The sequence below is a fragment of the Plectrocnemia conspersa genome, unplaced genomic scaffold (assembly GCF_051122295.1).
Source record: "Plectrocnemia conspersa isolate PC_06_02 unplaced genomic scaffold, ASM5112229v1 ptg000005l, whole genome shotgun sequence".
NCBI lineage: Eukaryota > Metazoa > Arthropoda > Insecta > Trichoptera > Polycentropodidae > Plectrocnemia > Plectrocnemia conspersa.
The window spans coordinates 25116544-25137608 of record NW_028277169.1 but is presented as its reverse complement, the minus strand read 5'-3'; the positions used below and the strand labels follow the sequence as shown (position 1 = coordinate 25137608).

Sequence of the window (21065 nt, the reverse complement as noted above, 5' to 3'; positions counted from 1 at the left end):
ACAGGCGTAGCTAAAAACCTAATGAGGTTCGTTAGACACATAGCACGAAGGTGTATTTAGTTCTCTTAGTTTGCAGAGTTTCATTTTTAAACATGTCGTTAATACTATTTTATTGTTAAATGAGGCCAATCTCCATTTGTCGTAATGGTAATTCAAGGAAATCGTAATATATGAGATTTCTCGACCTACTCACTATTTTATTAATATGCATAATACGTACATTGATGCTAACTAAATTGAGAAGCTCTTCATTATATGCCAGATTGTTACAGTACTTTATGTTTATATAGTACTTTAACAATAAAGTACTTGACAAGCAAATCTTCAGGCTCATTGAAGTCCTAGTCTTCATGAATTTCATATTCAGTGGTGTCATATTGTCCTGCGTTCTAGTTACCTGTCTAGTAATTTTTTGCTACTTACAGCATCTCAAAAACATGTTTCTTAAAACCTTTTTCTCAAACCCGCCATTGCGCTACTTTTAACTTATTCACACTGTCCACGTGTCTTATACATAAGTTGCTATATACTAGCTTTTGTATGAGAGCAGCAGTCATTTCTTAAGTCAACTCTTGTCATATTGAGCGACGCTCATTGTGACTATTTATTATCATGGCGAAGAATAGACGATTGAAATCCTGGCAATAAATACATTCAATGTGCCATTCGGAAATCTTGCTTTAATCATATTTGAGCTTTTGACGCTTTAACAACCAACTGCATATATATGCGCAAATTCCTCAGCCGCATTATACCCTACTTAGATTTATAATAATTCAATGTTTCTAACACTAAGGGGTGTGACTTCACAGTCAGAAAGACGACGTTGGAAACAAGTAATAATTAATTATGTAATATTACATATGATGGACGAGTATCGTTTTTCTCCAAGCAGTGGTGGAATAGCTGGCGGAGGGATGATGTCCAGTGGATGGTACTCAGAGGTATTGTAGTTGTGGCAGCGCCGATATAGTCAAGGTTCGTTCCTCTCTGCTGCGATGATCGTCCCCGGGAGTCTCTGACCTCTTCTCATTGGAGACCAGACTTAAGTATCAAGGGTTGCAAAGCTCGCTGACGAATCACAAACATGCAGCAATCATCCAGTCAATTGTTGCACTCGTTTCTTCGACCATTGAAATATGTCCACGCCTCTAAAAGGTCCATCCATCTGAGGTCGAATGGTGCAACGGGAATTTGTGACTTTACGTCCAGCGATATATGGATTCCATGCCTGTTTCGCACCAAAAAATATTCGTTCAATGCATCGGAGAGTAATTACGTGTTATTTGTGTGTAGCGAGGGCTTTTGTGTGGTCCTTTTCTTTACAATATTGTCAAGTTCGTCCTTATCTGTAAAAAAAAAATATATCGCAAGAGATATATTTTAACGCCACCAGTCGCATTTGATAGTATGCTTAAACATCAATGTTCACATTCACCTGGCGCGAAATAACCGTTGAGTGGCCACGATACTTTTGTCATCTTTGTAACGCTCTAATGGCTCATGTTTTCTGAGTGCTATAATGCTGAAAACATAATATCTTCGGCCTTCGGCTTTACTCTTATTATAAAAACCATATCGCTGGAGGATGTGTATTTAAACATAGCGCAAGTATTATATATTAAACAGTAATAATATCTTTGCTATATTATCTTTAATTAAATTAATTTGCTATCGTTACCAAATTTTTTTTACGAAAAAAAAACGATTCTGAAAACAGCTTCTTTTAGATATTTTATTTCGAAATAAATTATTTTTTACGTACATTTACGTAAAGGCGCAATCATACTATTATCCAATTAGCTGAAATTATGTAATAAATAAGTGGAAGAAAAAACTTTCTCTATCCCAAACCTGAATCATTTTATTGAAGATAATTACATTAATTTTTCTGACGATAACATACAAAGAAATATCTTCTACTAATAATATAAATAATAATAATACAATTAGATTTGTATTACTGAAATTTCACGAATAATATGTCAATATTAATCACATACAAAAGTAACTAATTGAAATACAAAGAGACGAGGCACATTGCTACAGGGTGAACCGAAGTTTAAAGAATCTTTGTGCATTATGGTTGAAATAAAAATGTGAAGCACTAAACATACATTATATATATCATATATATTTTAGGAGATTTTTAAACCTATTGAATGTTAAGGTTCACATATATTCAATAAAATTTAACATTGTTACCAATATTAATAATGTGTTTGTATTATTAGTAGTAGTGACACTTATCATATTATTTTTTATTGTTATCGATGAGAGTGGTTCCTAAATATTACAATTATTTTAACCTTTTTATTTCATAATTAATAAATATTCTAAATCTTGCGAATATTTATTAATTATATGAAATGCTTTTTAAACATGAAATCCTGGACATCCTTTTCAATGCCTTTATTGTCAGATTAAAAACTCTCAAAATATTGATATGATAAGCTGTCATAAACATTGTTTACTTGTGTATGTTTGGGAAGAACGAGTACGGTTGACACTTTTGAAGCTACTACAGAACAATAGTTCATATAATACACTATTCTAGCGTCGAGCAGGTGCTTCGAATTATGTGCTCGGATTAATTTATACGACGCCATTCGACCCGAGGACACTTTGTATAGCTTATCCTATCCTTCAGCGACAAAAGCGTCCCTCGAGGGTTTTCCCTCCCGTTCAACCGCCGTTATCGCATTATACATAGCATAACATCTCTAAAAGCGCGACCCTAGTTATCCGCGAAACTTACCTGTTAACCTGGGCGTCGGTGATGTAACGCACACGCTAATTTGCTCTGGTTAATTCTACTTTGAAGCCGTCAAATCCGTGATGTTTGCTTTGGGGCAAATTCGCAACCGCCAAAGTGAGGAAATTTTCGACATTCCCTCAGTTTGCCGGCGGAGGTTTTATCGAGTGCGGTTGCTGCGATTGCGGTCGGATTATTAAATATGTTGTTACAAAGATTAAAAATATGTATGAAAGTAATAAACATTTGTGATACAACCGCAAAATTCAATACTCAAAATAGAAAATTTAATAAATATTTGCGATACAATTCTCTGTGGGCTTGATTGCGCAGCTCATTTACCTCAATTTGGGTCCTCTAACTTTTCTCAGTCATTTATATATTGTGTAACGAGAGCTTATAGATACATTTTACCTCACAATACCTCTGCGTCTTGTGTCTTATTTATGTATAATGTCATTCTAATAAGTCAAATAAAAGAATATTTTTTATCTCGTATTGCATAATGATTTTTCTTGAAATTCTCATTTTTTAAGAAATTTGCTTATATCTCGAAAATTCGCATAAAACCTTTTCTGTTAAAAATTAATATTTTTAAATATTTTACAATCGCTGCATAAAAAAAGGATGGCTCTTTGACAGATGTTTGAAAAAATGCATACTTTCTTGGAAGCTTTTAATAAAGGTCGGAAGAAAAATTGTTTACGATCCTTACGATTTATTATAACATATATAACAATTGTTTACGATTTTCTTTACTACTCTAATCGGTCTTATATTTGCTTTGGTTTGGTTTGACAGATTGCAAAAATGTATGGGGGCTTTCCAAAAAGTCACGTCATGAAATTTTTCTGCTTGCTTTTTTTTCAATAATCCATAAAATTTTTTTATTTTTTATACGATTCGGGTATAAAAACGGGATCCCAAAGTTCCTTTGTATTTCTGTATTCAATCTAAATATATCTATAGTAAAGAAATAACTTACAATAGGAGGATGAAAAGCCAATTTAGAACCAATCGCGTTACTGTTTAGCTCAACTTCCGTACATCCCTTAGTGAAAGCGTAACTTAGTAGGTGGTAATTTGTGGACGATGATCCGATAATAAAAATACGTATTATTTTAGACGTGTTTCTGCGAGCTCGTGAAAAAAATATTTAAAAAAAATTACTTTCCATAGAGTTTAAAATCTAAACCTGCTTAAAATAAATGAAAATTAAATTCGTATCGCGAACCCTTATAAAAATGTAATTATTAAGCATCAAGTATATAAATTAATCCTTGCTCGGTAGCTCGATGTAATTAGCTTAATTAAATTTGAACATAAATCAAGTTTAAAATGAAAAAAATAGGATTTAACTTGCTAAAATCAAACAGAAATTTCGAGAATAACTAAATACAAGACATTTTTAATGTTTAAATATGTTCTAGTAATCATATGTTTATGATTCATGTATTGTTGTATTTTAAATTTTACTCATTAAGAACCATATAAAATATATTAATTATCAATATACTCGTACATTACATAAGTTGGAGAAACCTCATATAAAGTATGTGTGATTTATTGTTAGGGGCGGTTCAAATGTAGACTTAAGTAATAGTTTGCTAAACGGGTCGTTTACGTAAGTAAAAGTAGGTCGAATATAATAATTGAATAATATTTTCTATGAAAATAAACTTATTTCACATAATGCAATACTATAAATGTGGATATAATAGTCGTCAAATTTATAAGTGTGTATTTATAATATACGCTCGGGTACGCACCCTTAGTAGTCGATTTTTTAAAATTAATATATCGGTTCCATAACATATTTTTGCTCGTATTTTTACCTTATTGTTTCAATAAATACAATGTAACGTGAACGGTCGAGCTGCGTTGTAGAATAACAGGAAAATTTCCACTTCAGATTTATCAGCGTACTTATTAACGTTAATGGTCTGACACGTTCCAGATGAATAGGAAATTACACGATTTTCAGCATCAACAAAACGTAAAATACACGTATACAGAATTGAAAAGCAAAACGAATCGTGTAGATTTAGTAAACATTTTTTCAACGTGTATCATCCACCTATCGAACTGAAAAATACTCGGATACGCTTTCGCCTTAATTGCGAAAACCGGATTACCCATCAGATAAATCGCGAGAATAAATGTTTGTAACACTGCTATTAAATGCCAATTTATTGGTAAAAAAATCCGCAACGTATCATACATATTAAAATATTGATTCCGTCTATTCTCAACCGCGTAGTAAATTTAGAAGTAAAATCAAACGATAACCCAAATTTTATACAACGGCAAATAAATCGAAGCCCGCACGTATCGCGTAAATACGTTACGTAAAAGTGCAGATAAAACGCCACTATAAACATATTTAACCCACTTTTAAATACTTATATTTAAAATTAAATACATTGGAATTTTGAAATGGTAAATTTTCTCTCTGAGCGGCGTAATACATTTTAAAAATAATCATTTCAGATGACACGAAAGCATTTGCTGATTTTAAATATGTTCGACTTTCTTCTTTATTCTTTAATAAATTATTGATCCCGAGAGACCTAATGTAAGTTAAATTGAATTATGATAAGAATCGGTCTATTCGGTAATGTTCAACAATGAAGGCTAAGAGAAAATGGACTGACGATTTCCAAAGTTGTAAAGGTCTTTACGGACGTTATAATCCATTTTACCGTCATTTCCATTTCAATTCTTTGAATTCCGAGAAACTTTAACGGCTTACCAACGTCAGAAGTTTTCGCCCGTCTCTAGCATTGTCGAACCTTTACAGCATTTTATTTTATTCCTATTGAAAGTGTTCATTCGTGTCAACCCTACAAAACCAAGCCACGATTCGGTCGCATGTCTCAGATCACTCGTAGTGAAAAAATATAATATATAAACTGCCATACAAAAGAGATCAAAAATATGTTTTAATATTTTCCATTAAACAAATTCAATAGAAACTAGTTTATTTTATAATATAATAATAAATTTGTGATAGTTTTTATTGTAAAATCGCTTTTCTGAAATAATTTAAATGATATTCTTAACATATATTGAAATAAACAGGCTATGAATTTCGCATGCTAACACACTAATTAAATATGAATATTATCTTAATCTCATTAATTTAATTAGATGAATGGCTGTTGTATTTTATGTTGAGCAGTATCCCTAATATCTTTTGTGAAAAGCATTCGAAAAGGTTATTTTTGTCGGGACATAATAACAATCATGCATCTTTAATAAATTCACCCCCTGATAATGATTTATTGATCTTCGAATTTTTATATAAAATAAAATAACTAGCCTTAACTTTGTGTTGTTTCTGTAACTTATTTTCCAATTTTCATTTCTTTGATCGACAATTTTTTGTGTTTTTTTTTTCTGATGTTTGGAATTAAAAGTGTCTCCTTAAATTATCCTCTTTGAAAACAGCTAGTATTCTTACATGTCAAAAATAAAACATTATTTCTGTACGAATTAAATACATATATTTATTTTACACATTTTAAAAATCAACTTTTCTCTTCTTTGATGGGTCCATTTCTAAAAATAATTATCTAATTAAATGCTAATATCGATTTTTAATATATGCATTATATCAATATAGTGAAATTTAAAATAACCATTTCTTTTCATGCGTCTTAAGCCACAATTATGATGCACGTATGCAATAGATCTGCATCCGAACTCTAAAATATTTTTAATATATAAAATATTAAATGTTTTTATTCAGCAACGTTGAAGATAAAAAATACTTTCAACGTAACATAACAAAACTTCGTAACGTAATGGAATTGATAATTAAACGCGCGAATAATAATTGATTTATTTATTTTGACTAGCATTATTTTATTTTAAATTATTATTTAAATGTAAATTCAATTGTTTGATTAAATTAGTCGAAATCTAAATATTTTCGCGGGCCGGATTTTGTATACCACTGCTCTAAAGCATTTTATATTTATACTTAAACTTGACTTTGGTCTTGTTAAATTCAATAATATTTTTCACCAGCATTGTGTTCTTCAATTGTTGATATTAAAAATCTACTATGATGATGATGATGATAATTTCCGTTTAATAATTAAATAATTGATATTTCTACACAAATAGATATATTTATTTAATGCACACATTATTTAAATCTTTCCGATGCTACAGACATCAGTTGACGTCAACATAGGATGTTCCACCAGTGCTCTTGACGTCTACTGACGTCAACCGTTTTTTGAGCGTTATATGAGACTTAAAAAATAATTGAATAAAATATATTGCCATCCCTGGAGGAAAGTAAAAAATTTAAAATATAAGATTTGGGTTTTATATATTGGTTTTTATTTTTGTCATGATGCCCGCATACAAACTTCGCGAATCAGTGTTACCACATATGAAAAAACTGCCATAGCGAGAAATAGCCGAATTTTTTTTATCACGAATAAGTTTAGTTTTTATCACATGTGTTTGCAATAAACTTGAAGGAGTTCAATGAAAAAAATAATTGATTCAGCACGTATGCATTTTTCCTTTGTCACGACCGTTGCGTTTCTATTTTTTCTATAGTTTTCGATTGTTATTTTTGTGTGTAGTGTTTTGTAACAAAGTGCTAGTGTTTTTTCAATAGTTTTACCTTATAATTATATATAATATCAGTAGTAACTTTTTATATTATTGAAATTATTTTTTATAAAAATGGATGTCAGTTTTGAAAAGTAGACAGATTGATATATGAGGATAAAGAGATAATTTCTTTGAGAGTGAACACTACTTTATCACTTATTTTATACTTAGAACTCCAAATATAGTGATATGTATATTTTAAAAACAATTAAATTACTCGAAATATGAATATTGGGCAAAAGGATTAAAACGCATCTGAAATAAATAAATGTATTTTTAAATGATTTTAAATTTAGTCGCCTACCATATGTATTAAGTGACAGCAATTTCAATGAAATTGGTGAAAACAAACACAAACAATAAAAAAAATGTTACGCACAGTAAATATTTTTTTATATGACAACACTGAGCAGCAAATAAAACACTACTAATCATTAGGTACATATTCTGAGTAGATATGTTTAATAATTTTTGATGCCTAAATTGTAATATTAGGCATAAAATATGATTTCAGAAATATGTCGCAACACTGGTTAATTTTTATATTTATTTGAAGCATAGAAAGGGTTAACTCATACCAGAAATTATATTACGATGATAATACATAAAATTACATTTTTCTCATTAGGCCCGGAAGCATTGTTTTCCATGCGCCCGGATTCTTTCTTGGCGGCCCTGTATATGTATAATATAATTAGGGGCTTTATATTTAGCGTCAAAGGGTATCGAATATTTTTTCTATATCTAACATTAATAATCCTATACTTTTTTTATTTTGAAATTAGACTGTTAAGTTGGTAAGTTTTTGAAGTCATTACGCGAAAACCATATTGTTTGTTTCTAATTTTAATATTATAAGATAATTCAAGGGGCGATTAGATTGTTTTTAAATTATTATCTGAATATTTTTTAAGAGAGCAGTAGACTCCCCAATAACACGGTAAATTCGGAACGTGTTATTTGGGTGCGTGTAGTTGGGGGACTAGAACATACTCGTACATTTTTTTGCAATACGTACATACGAATCAGGTGGGTGTAATGAGATATCCTCCTTTTGGCTCGCTCACACATGAAATAACGGGCACCCACTGTACACAAGTTTATTGATATGTTCCATTATGTGTAATATTTATTGCTTATTAAAAAAATATTTCGCTCTTCACTAGTCGGACCATACAATATATTTATGTTATACATAATCCTCTTATTTTCTGCTCAATGTAGATTCCTTGATTTGTTGATGCAAACTAAAAGAAAAACACTAAGTTATAGCTCATTTATTTTCCATCCAAATAGCATGTCTCCAATTTACCGTGTTATTGGGGGTCTATTGTACCTGGAAAAATATATTAGCTTATTGAGTTCGAAAGAAAGTTTTTTTTATTGACTTTTCAAACAACATACCAGTTAATATTCAGTTTCAATGTATGTTTTAACCGAAACTGGCTCGGTTGTACTAGTTTATTAAAGGACAATTATTTATTTATTGGATTTTTTTCTCTGAGAGATCTGAAACATGCGATCAGGTCAATCGTTAATAATAGAACATCTAACGAGCACGAAACAATTGTCGTAAAATGCATGGATCGACCTTCAGCCTAATGCACCACCGATTCTTCTTGTGAATAAAAGTTGACCGGGCGCAAGGGTGCCCACGGGGGGCGCATCGATCAGGGCGCCGCCCCCGGCCCCGCGCCCCTCCCTTCCGCCTCGCACTAGAGACGCGCGACGCTCATTCTAGTGGAGCGCTTCGACGAGCGCCGTCGCGCTGCCGGGCGTCGGTATACTTTGCGAAACTAACTTCGGAAAACTAAAAGTGCTGAAAACATTTCTCACCTTAAAATGTTTGCGCGAAATGTTTAAAAGTTGCTGCGTATGCGTGAGCAAGACCGTCAACAGTGATCAACTCTCTCCTAAGATCCGATCAAAAGACAATCACACAATCGCGGATGAGCCTAGTAAAATTGATGAATCGGATTTAGATCGGTCTAACATGGATAACGCTATCAAGGACGATCAAGATCAAGACAAGCAAGAGGACGCTTCTCCTCCGAATGAAGATCAACCGCTCTCGGTCAAATTCAAGTGCGATCAAGACGAAGACAACGACGACGATGAGGACGAATCCGACACGGATTCCGATTACGTAATAGACAAATTGACCGCAGTGGCCGAGACCTACGAGGACACTTCTAGCAAGAACGACAACGACTGCGAAGATCTCGACAAGTTTAAACCGTCGCCGCTCAGGAGGAAGTCTTCGAGTGGCGGCATCTTGAAACGCCCGAGTGTCGTAGATAAGATCTGTCAAGAAGATCTGGCTCAAAGGCTCGGCTGTGTGAAGTTAGACGATGACGTGTTCAGACCTAACGATGGTTATCTGGAGGGTCAGAGGCTCATGGCTAGGAAGCGCTCTTTGCCGGCAGGAGTTCTAGGAGCCGCCGTCGGTAGAGATGAGTTGGCTCTCAAGAGACATCGCATCTTTTCAGAGCTGGTCGGGGCGGCTAGGGCAGCCGTGGAGCACAAGGTGCACTTCGATCCCCTGGACATGTTCGTACCCGGTGAGGCCTTTAATCTAATATGTAAATTATAAAGATGCGTGACTGACTTGTGCTTGCACAATTTGTAATTTAACGCTATTGAACAAGGCTTGATTGGAACAATTAGAGGATTACAATACAATGAAAACGATGGTTTGATAATAGTCTTTTATGCGTTAAGGTTTATTTAAACGGATTACAATCGAAACTGTTTAGTAAGAGCACTTAAGGAAACTTTTTTAATTGAGTTATCCGGGTAATTTATTATGGCACTTACCATCCATTATAATCGAAAGTTTTTTTTCAAAGCTGTCCAGAAAGTTTTTGAATGCTTAATTGTCTCTCTTTTATGCCGGTAATTTGATCAAATATTAAATGCAAGAAGATCATCTAAGTATGTAGAAATATAATTTACGGTAAGAGTGTTTTAAATTACACTTAGCTTCGTATTCAATTTATGGATTGCTCAAGTTACATACATATACAGGCTTGGCCATAAAATGGGGCACTCCAATGAATGTGTTATATCCTAAAAAATAGTAACAATATAAATAAAAAGCTGATCAAGATGGTTTAAAGTGTTTTTTTGAGCTTATTTAGTAGGCATACCCTTAGCTTTAATTACAGGTGCAACCCTTTTTGGCATACTGTCAAATGGATTGAGATAATTTTCTACATTCCATCTGCAATTGTTCTCGCAGCTCAATATTGGATTTGCAATTGTGTTGGGCAACAATTCCTTTTAATTTTCTCTATAAATGCTCTACAGTATTTAAGTCTGGTGACTGGGTAGGCTACTCTAAAAGCGTGATATCCTTTGACGCAAACCAACTACTGCTTTTTAGTGAAGTATGGCACGGAGCGTTTAGTTGCTGGGATAGGATCGTAGCGTGGTTTGTGTTTTGAAATATTTTCTAGTAAGAATCAATTAAAGTGAACTTAAATATTGAAATATAAATGTCACTATTTATAAAACCCTAGCAAGTATACAGATTTCCTATCCCTGCTGCTGCCATGCTACCTCAGACCATAACGCTTCCGCCACAATATTTAACTTTAGGTACTACGCAATTAGCTGGATATTCTTCTCCGATTCTTCGACGTGTACTAAACCAAGGGTCGCATAATCTATGATTATTTATAAAAATATAACTTTATTAAGTTTTTGATATTTTTTTATATTAACCAATTTTGATTTAAGATTACCTTAAAGTTTGATTCATAAGACCTAATGACTTTTGCCCAATCTCCGTGTTTTCGAGTTTTATTTATTTCTGAAAGCCATGGTTTGTATCAGGCTTTACAATTTTTGAGTCCCTCATCGTTGAGCCTTCGAAAAAATGGACGGCCTTTCGCTTTCAGAGACTTTGCCAGCTTTGAATACATTTTTCGACGATTTTTAAGGGACTCGCGAACCAACATTCCATCTTTCTTGGCAGTTGTCTCTTGTGTTCTTACAGTTCTCAGTTTTGATTTGTAATAATCACATTCATTGAACCATTTCAAAGCATTTTAAACAGTGTGTTTTGAACGGATATATTCAGTCAATAATATGCAATAAAATTATATTTGCACTTCAATTCGCGTTTTTTTGGCATTTTTAAATGTTTATACAATGTTCTAAAAAAAATATAACGACAAATAAAGGCCGAAATCATTGTGAGCAATTAAAAACGACATATTTCTTTGTATAGTTCCCAAAATTACGGTTAAAACTACCTGCTAAAATATTTTGGTCAGACTATGCACTTGTAAAAAGTTGCACACCATTTTAAGGGGTGTAGATGTAGTTTAAAAATAAATTAGCTTAGTTCTGATCTGCTTTTTAAGATGTTCATGTTTTTGGATCTAATATAAATAGTTTTAACAAAGAATAGTTCTTAAGAAGGAATGATTTTTTAATGTATAATAAGATACAAGAATATATCATATGTAAGAAAATTTATTGTGGTTTGCGGTAGAAATTGAGAGATCTATGAATTCGTGTGATCTGATACAGGACTTGTTAACTTCATGATCAGATTTATTCTTAACTGTCTTGTTTTACCTTTATGATACTATCTAAAATGTGCAGATTTTTAACAGTTTTAGAATAATCATTGTATAGACTAGCGGCGGATGAAATAGGTATTGGGTATTTTTATGATCACCTTTGTCGCCGCTGTATTTTACCGGTATTAGGCGCGCATATTTCGTTCGTCCATAGGCAAACGGCGGTTGAGTTCTACTTATTTTTTGTAAACACTAGACATTCATAAATAAGTTCTTTAAGATATACCAGACGCCACATTACAGTATTTCTTCGGCCATGTTAACACTTCATTTAAACATAATAGTGTAAACAATTATTATGTATTTATATATATGTATATATTGTAAACGTGTTAGGTCAAAGCACTTGCTTTAAATTAGATTTTCAAGAATATATCAAGTTTGATAATAAACAGCGCTAAGGTCAAAATCCTATTTTAGCATCAGAGAGAATGAAAAACCAATACGATATTGACATTATCTTTTCAATTCAAGTTCTTTGTCATCATTCATTAATTAATTCAATCTTGAATCATTACAATACACGGATTGAAAATACCAACTATTCGACTCACTATATGTATTATATTTAGTCTTGAATTTTGACACAGCAACAGACCAATTAGTGAATTCTTGGATAATTTGAAGCTTTGTTTTTGAAACATGCATTTACGTGCGTCAAGAGCAATCCTCGTTTGGCTCTTCTCCAATCTTAGTGTTTTTGTGCACTTATTCAATAATAAAACGAGCAAAAATACACTGAGTAAACCGAAGAAGATTGGCAATGAACCGGCAAAGTGTCAATGCGAATCGGTTGCCAAATTCTCTCCATAACGAGGCGCTTGTTTGCTGCCAGACACATAGTATGCCGATTTGGTTCTATTCTCGATTAGTTGGTGTTTTCGATAATATTTTTAACGTGCGGTTAACCGACGTGTAAAAATACAAGCTATATGTTATCGTAGATATTGAAAGTTCCTTTTGCAACAAATAAATTAAGCTATTAATAATCAAATGTTCGTTTAATAAAAAAAAATCTTAAGACATCCTTAAATTTGTGTGCTTTTTTTTTAAAATAAAAAGTTCGGATTATATTCTAAATATTAAAAAAAAAACACACATAAATTAAAGTATATCTTCGGATTTTTTATTATTAATCTAGCTGAAGTTAGATCACCTTTTTATAAACGGAAATCTCATAATGTTATAAGCTTATAATAATTCAAGGGAAATATTTATTTGTATATTATAACGATATACAAGATTTTGTGTGGAATGAATAGATCGACTGTTTGACTTAGTGCTTTTCTGATATCAGTGTTTACTTGCGAGTTAGAGGCTTTAATTAGTTATATCGCATTCTGACCACTCGAGTGTTTCAAACACGCCAGAAGCTATTTTAGTCAACACCCGAGTGTCTTAAGGAAATACAAATGTTGTAGTGTTATTGAAAACTTTGTCTGTGTTTTATACACTGCATAAATGTTTGTATGTTTTTGGCTTTAGTTCAATCTAAATATTATCTAAAAAAAACTATGATGATAAATCAATTAATTTTTAATTATCATTCTCTCATCAGACAGCAGAAAGCCCTAATTGTAATCATATAATCATGGGAACACGCCACTCCTGTTTCGGAGTATTCATTTTTAATTTTATTTTGAAGAATAGTAAAAATGTATTTCATATATAAAATTCAATCAATGACCTGTCTATCGCGTTTGAATATCCACGAGTATTCCGAGAAGTGGTTGTTTGATTATGCGTTATATCCTTCATTTTATTTTGTATTGCTCCGTAAAGCTTTATAGCTATATCTTACCTTCGTGTCATGCTGATTTATAAAAAAAATAATATCCTGTTAGTATACTGTATCATGTATTTTATATTACAGTGAATATGTATTTTTTCATGATAGAAATATAATTTCAGTAGCAAAGACAATGAAATTGTTTTACTGTGTGGGGTTTCACTGTGGGGTGAGACTTTGCAGCCAGTAAGACGCAGGTGGAAACTAGTGAGAATTTTATTAAATTATATTACATATTGCGATAGACTATGAATGGCGATATATTTTCTCTGAACAGTGCTGGAGAAGCTGGCGCAGGGATGATGTCGCTGGAAGATCCTCAGAGTTCTGATTGGTGTGGCAGCGACAGTATAGTGGATGTTGATCCCCCTCTGCTGCGGTGCTTGTATAGTGAAGTCCTTCTCAGGATGTGAGCGTATATTGTCCGCGGGTGGGCGGGCGTCTGCTAGTCTCTTTGAGTGTCTGCCGTTGTTTGCAAGTCTCTGCCCTCTCCCCATTGAAGACGAGCCTTAAGTATTCAGAACTGCAAAGCTAGCTGACTAATCACAATCTAGCCAATAGTTGCACTCGCTTCTTAGACAACGAATTATGTATACGCCTTTAGAAAGTGACATTTACTTGATGGATATCTCCGAGGTCGAAGAACTGTGTATGTGTAACGGGAAATATTGTGGCCTTACGGTGCTATACTGTTTCCCGTGACCGTTTCATAACACAGAAATATTCATTCAATGCACCGGAAAATCCTTGCGTCTTATTTATAAGGGAACCCTTTAGTTCAGTTCGTAACGAGAGCCTTTGTGTAATCGCACTATTATTAAATAATCACTTTTGATCACAGTTATTACACGAGTAATAAGGTCCTTTCCAAACGTGTCTCTGTGTGGTCCCAACAGAATTTCTTTTTATCGAAAATAAGTACTTTTCTAATAATTAGTTGACTTCAACTTTTTAACAATAGAAACACGTTTTTATTTTTTAAAAAAGCATGCATATTTTTGCTAGTAAGCCAGTGAAAATATATTTTCACTAGTAATACAACTTCACTGTAATATAGATGCACGGCGCGCATCAATGCTTATTGCGCCAAAGCCCGCGCTTCAACTAGTTTCTCAAACAGTGTATGCAATATATTATGTTTAATACAAACTATATTGTCGATTAGCTGTTAATTTTTTTTTTACATATATTGTTTAATTTTGGTTAGCTATCGGTAGATTTTTTGAGTACAATGCTAGTTTATGCTATCATTCACGCGTGGTTTATATTTATTATTGTTTATTATACGTGTCACAATATGTGTCAGTGAAATATAAGTGTCAATCTATTTTATATATGACGTTTATAAAACACTTCTTGTTTGTTTTTTAAATAAACAAAGCTATCACTGTATTAATCTTATTACGGTGCGTTTTGACACTCGGGTATTAATGAAAACTTACGAACGCATATTTCACAACAGATTGTTTTGGTAATAATAGTTATCTCTTGATATCAATCGAACTGGTATTTTTTAATAATAAATATATACATTAATTAGTGGTTCTAAACTTTTAATACTCCTAGTGTATCGATTTACAACATTCAACAAACTTGTAGCGAAACAGTTGAATAGGCCGCTCAGCTCATGCATTTACATGAAAATATAAATACTTAAAAGGGTTTTCTTGTACGACGATAAAGTCACTCCCCTCCCTATCTACGCCTACTTGCACACACGTGTAGCTTAGTTTACGTCCATTCTCGTTTCAACGATACGCGTCACATGCTCATCGATCAGGCCGAAATCTGATTGACAATCTCATTGAGGCAAATTTTCCGCTTATTTTGTTTCTTCTAATCATCCAATATGTCGAATTTCGCGCGTAAGTCACGCCGGCGCCATTAAAGATGCTCACTCGTCTTAGCGAGAAATCTTTCATCTGGGCGTATCTGCTTTGTATTCGTGTCTTGTAAACTTCTGCACTTGAACGGCACGGTTGTGGCTATTATGCCAACTTGACCTGGATAGTGCGGCGCGATACGCGCCGTATTGAAATAGCTCACACATTTTGTTCTCTGAATGCAAAATAAAATATAGTAGTCGACAAGAGAAGAATATTGGATGAAGTGTGCGGGTTGTTTTTGCGAATATACTGCACGAAGACTCTGTATCGTTGTCGATAGAGGCGTGCGGTTTATGTACGAGTCGTCCGTGCGTTGAAATTTATGGCCGTGTATCTGTGGATAAGGCGTACGGATGTAAAACGAGGCAGAATGAGCATCAGATACTAAATTCAGGCGTTGGAATAATAAATAGTCGACACATAATAAATAGTCTACAATGTAATTTGGCAATCGTTGTGCGACAATTAAAACATATTTCGAGCACTTCCTGAATTATTTTATTAGTTTTATTGTATGTGGACCAAAGTTGACGTGAAGAGGGAAGCGGCTGTTTTCTCGATCTTCTCAGTTTCTGTTAATAGTCAGCGTAGCTCCAATTGTTGCAAGTTCGGATAAACGCTTGTGTCCAAAGTCGGAAGTAACTACTGGAAGTTCTTGTCAGAAGTAAAATCCAAATGTTAGGTGGTTATATACGCTTATTCTGACTAAAGAAATTTTCCTTGCTTTGGCGGCCAATTACGAAGATTTTATGGTGGAAGCTTGTCAACCTTACTTTCGCATTCACTTTCTTCGCTTTTCAATACAATAGTAGTTGTATTTGTAATGCCTCTAAATGGTCTTTAAGCGTTTTTTAGATAATACCTGAGATCTCTGATCGTCACATGCGCTTGTTGGCAGATCGTATAGTTAAATGACAAATTGTTTATTGCGCTTTTAACGCGGATTGCGACAAGTTTTTTCTCACAATCAATTTTTTAATGGACAAATAATCGTCTAGTTCTTTGTTGTTATGTTGTACTCTCACCATTCGATGCCCATCTTGAGATTTGAATACAAATTTGTCAAAATATTCCATATGCAAAATGAGAAGAAAATGTAATTTTAAAAGAGTACATGAAATAGTACAACAGATCCAAGAAAAATATTGTATTTTAAGTATTAATCTTAAATATTTATGAACGTTCGATTTAAAATAAATCTATGCTAGAAAGTTTATTAGTACTACAATATATATAGATGTGCTATAAAAACACAAGTAAATTATTTTATTATTGGTCAACATTAAAATCTAGCTTTTACTCGTGAATAACTTTAGTGCATTCTAAACATATTTAACCGTTTCTTATACATCTATAAATGGCAAGGATGAGGGGTTTGGATGATTATTCCGTACAGGATTTTTTGAGGACATTTGTTATTATAATAATAAATTTAGACAACTTTAAAACGACTAATAAAATATGTATCCGTTGAACTCGCTACATTTAATAGATGTCGGCATTTAAAAATACTAAATTAAGAGTGTAGTAAAAATAAAAAACTCGTGTGTGTTTGTATTTTTTAAATTTGTATGATGTAATATTAGAAAAATGTGTTTTTTTTATCATATCGTGGCAATCAAGTTTATGCTTCTAACTATAAAGAAAACTTTTTGTCTACATTCTCCGCTAATCTTAGTTTGCCACTTAATGTTTGCCGACGCCAATTGCCCGGATTAAGATAATAAAATAATCGCTTTATTATTGTTTGATGTCAACACAATATTATTTTTGGATCTGATCTTACCTTTCAGATGGGAAAACAATCCAGAGTAAACATTTCGTTTCAAATAATTAATATTGGCCCTATTCCATATAAATAACATTAATGTATGTTTGGATCTTGTTTATCTTCTGGAATGTCAGAACTGAAAATGATGCATAATACTTTCATAGGTGTACTTACTTTTATTGGAAGCGCTTTATTTTTTTATACGCAATGCTTGTTTCTTCAAAGTGACACTAAGACATTCTCGGCGTAATTTATTTGCGAAACCTCTTTTCCACTCTTCGTTTTATTTGCATTCGAATGAAGACCTCTTTCTCTCTTTGCTTTAATGGAAGTCTTTTTGTGCGTCCTGTGTGTTTTCGCTTAGAAAAAAATAGGTCGAAAAAAGGGTTCGACTTTGATTCATACATTTTAGGAATCGGTCTGCACGAAGGCGAACAAATCTCCGTATTTTCTTTTTGCTGGATTATGGTTAAAATGCAATTTATATGTGTCAAATCACGTTATCGTATTTGATATAGTATAGGTAATATTGACATATAAATGTAAATAACGTGATACGTATAATACCTAAATATTTTTTGTCAAAAAAAATATAGTTTTACTTTTAACGTATTAAATTGATTTTTTAGATGTGGAATTAGAATATTATTTTCTTCTATCGAGGAAACAATTTGGTATATGTCAGCTGCAAATACATATCGGACTATTTTTTTCGTTTCTAAACATCAAAATAAAGTGTTATTGATGTTCTTATAACATGACATGGTATTAAATATATTGTAATAATAAACTTCTTTAACCTTTTTTATACCATACTTTACCATAGAAGCATTATCATACAACTTATTTTTTTCTGAAGAACCGCCATTCGATACATGTGTATGTAATATATCAATTCTGACCCTTGAACTAGTAATATATTATAGTGGTGCATAACTTATTTAAGCTCTTTTAGAAATATCATCATATTGATTGTCTAGACACGAAATATAAAGCCGTGAAGTTTGATAAAATGTATATATAAATCTCTAATACCACATTTTAAGATAGTTGAGCATTGTCCGTTTATTTTTAATTATTTAGGTCTTAAAGTTTAACTAACCTGAACATTTTTACTCTGAAACGACACTCACCGGTATAAAAGCGTACCATGTCTTTTAGTATCATATATATAAATATATATATACAAAATTGTTTCTTCCTCTTCATACAAGAACGAAGTCTTCGCCGTCTTTTAAACAGCTTATCCAAATTTAGTCGTATGTACACGAACTAGATCATATACGTGACGATCGGCAGCGGCGTATTTGGTTATTCGTACGAGCTTTCCTCGCTTCTAAATCCCCCTTCGAGGAAAACTCAATTAAGAGCTTAGCCGCCGTGGAAATCTCGTCTATCCCATCCAATTCTCATTCTTCTTGTTTTTTGCTGTTGTTTTATTTCTATCTCGTAAGTATAATACCGTCTCATCTTGTACTCGAGATCGCTTGCGGGTATAACGTGACCGTGAACAATATCATAATCCTTTTTATAAAACTCGTTTCGGTTGTCGAGATCCGTATAAAATTTCACGCCTTGGAATGCGAGAAATAATGCTTTTTCATCTCTTTGTATCAAGATTTATTAATCGCTGTAAGGGATTCTTCTAGAGTAATTCGGACGGAGGGCAACCCCCTTTGTTCTAGTTCAATTTGAGAAAGGTTTGCGCTGTAAGCACAAAGTAAACCTAATTGCGTCTGCTTTTTTCAAGGCGTACGTATTTTTGACGTTACATACATATGTATATATTTTGAAAGTATTTCGGCCAAGCAAATATCGTAAATATCACTCTCGGTGTTGTTTTGTGGCGTTTTTGCCGTATTTCTGTACTCATATGCGTTTATGATTATGTTTAACTTGTTACGTTTGATCTGAGTAAATATTGATCGTCAAACAAAATAATGTAACATGATAAAAATATCATGAGCAGTTGTGTACATTTCCTTAATGTGCTCAAATATCAAATAGTCTAAAAATTAATCTTAAATGATATGATTTATAGTACTAATATATTACATTAAATATAACGAATTATCACAAAAAATATTAATTATAATTCAATATTGATGCTGTCCTTTTCAAAGTATTCCTCATCAAATATACTATATTTGTGGAATGCATTATTTGGTTTTAGCTCAGAAATTTTGCGTTTATCTTCTCTATGATAGCAAAACGTTGTCCTTACAATGTCGTCTTTATATTTAAAAACAAAGTAATATTAGTTAAATGCGGTAGTTAATAGAAAAAAAACACGAATTACTGGTGCGTTTCTTGGTGCAAAATGTAAGTTCTTTGCCACAATTTTGGTTGTTTTCTTCGAATTTACTAACGCAAACGGCTCACTGTTGACCATATAACATGGTATAGTAAGTGCTGTGAAATTTATAATTTAAAAAAACAGTAACGAGAACCTTGACTTTCGATCAAACTTGACGCGCTTTTTTGCTCATGGTTTTTGTAACCATTTACTCGTGATTTTTGTGTTTAAAAAATCTTTATTAAAATCGTTAATCAACAGTATTATAATAACTTTGTCAGCTATTCGTTTTATACATAAAATATCAACTTTGTATAAACTATACGAGATACTAACATTTTCAGCAATCAACTTAATAGTGATTCGGAGATTAAGCACAACGTCCTTATTTTTTTTACTTTTCATCCTTGGTCATCCATTTATTTCTCTTGTCATCTGCGATGTCTTCATGCCTCTCTTGGAAACATTTGTATCATTTATAAACCCTTCACAAAAACATTCTCCAACATTTTTATCTTTTCACGGCACTTTAATTTTTTACATTTTTAAAGTTACGAAGTCGCCTTACGCTATATAAAAAATTACAATTTTTACTCTCAGAATTTAATCCAATTTGGGTCAGAATAAAAATCAAATCTTGGTCAGAATAGATATTAAATGGTCAGATTAAAATTAAAAACGGTCAGAATAAAAACAATAATGGTCAAAATAAAAATAATAGATGGTCAGAAATAAAAATAACACATTCATAATAAAGTATCGTGCTGCCACAGTCACATATTTTATATAGGAAACTTGAAGTTAATCTATTTTATTATCTCATTACAATATTGGTACTCATATACGTGGTCTTTGCCTTTTGAACAATCGTTTAATAAAATTAAGTAGTATTAAAAAAATAAAAACCGTTAATAATAATTATATTATAATTTTTATTAATTAATCAAGATGCATTTTTTATACGATAACACTTTCTGACTAATTAATATAAATTATGACCATCTAATATTTATTCTGACCTTTTAATATAAATTTTGACCCATGCAATATAAATTCTGACTACAACCATATTAAAATTGCGAGCTATTTTTTTATCACTCCTCGTATAATATATTTACTAACTTACGTCTATTTTAATTTCCCTCTAGAAAGTTACAAGCGAACAAAGGTGCATTGCCAAACAAAGCACGAGTGAAATTTCCATTTCAGAACATTCATATTAGTATCATTCGCATTCACATTAGTCACACGTTAACATACAAAAGAGAGATGTGATTCGACGTTGAACTAACCGCATTTATATTCCTTAACTAACTGTCGGTACCTCACTGTCGTGAGGTA

At 32.5% G+C, this 21065-nt stretch overlaps 1 protein-coding gene across 4 annotated transcripts in view; it reads left to right on the top strand.

Annotated features, from left to right (window-relative positions):
• capt (adenylyl cyclase-associated protein 1) overlaps positions 1-21065 on the top strand; it is a 74080-nt gene that overhangs the window by 29440 nt on the left and 23575 nt on the right. Inside the window, exon 1 of one of the 4 annotated variants that reach the window (XM_088186772.1) lies at positions 9125-9951. The exons of the other annotated variants lie outside the window; for them this stretch is intronic. Within the exon in view, the coding sequence (XP_088042898.1) occupies positions 9246-9951 (706 nt within the window). The 5' untranslated portion in view covers positions 9125-9245. Of the gene's footprint in view, positions 1-9124; positions 9952-21065 lie in introns of those variants that run through there. 4 annotated transcript variants of the gene reach the window in all.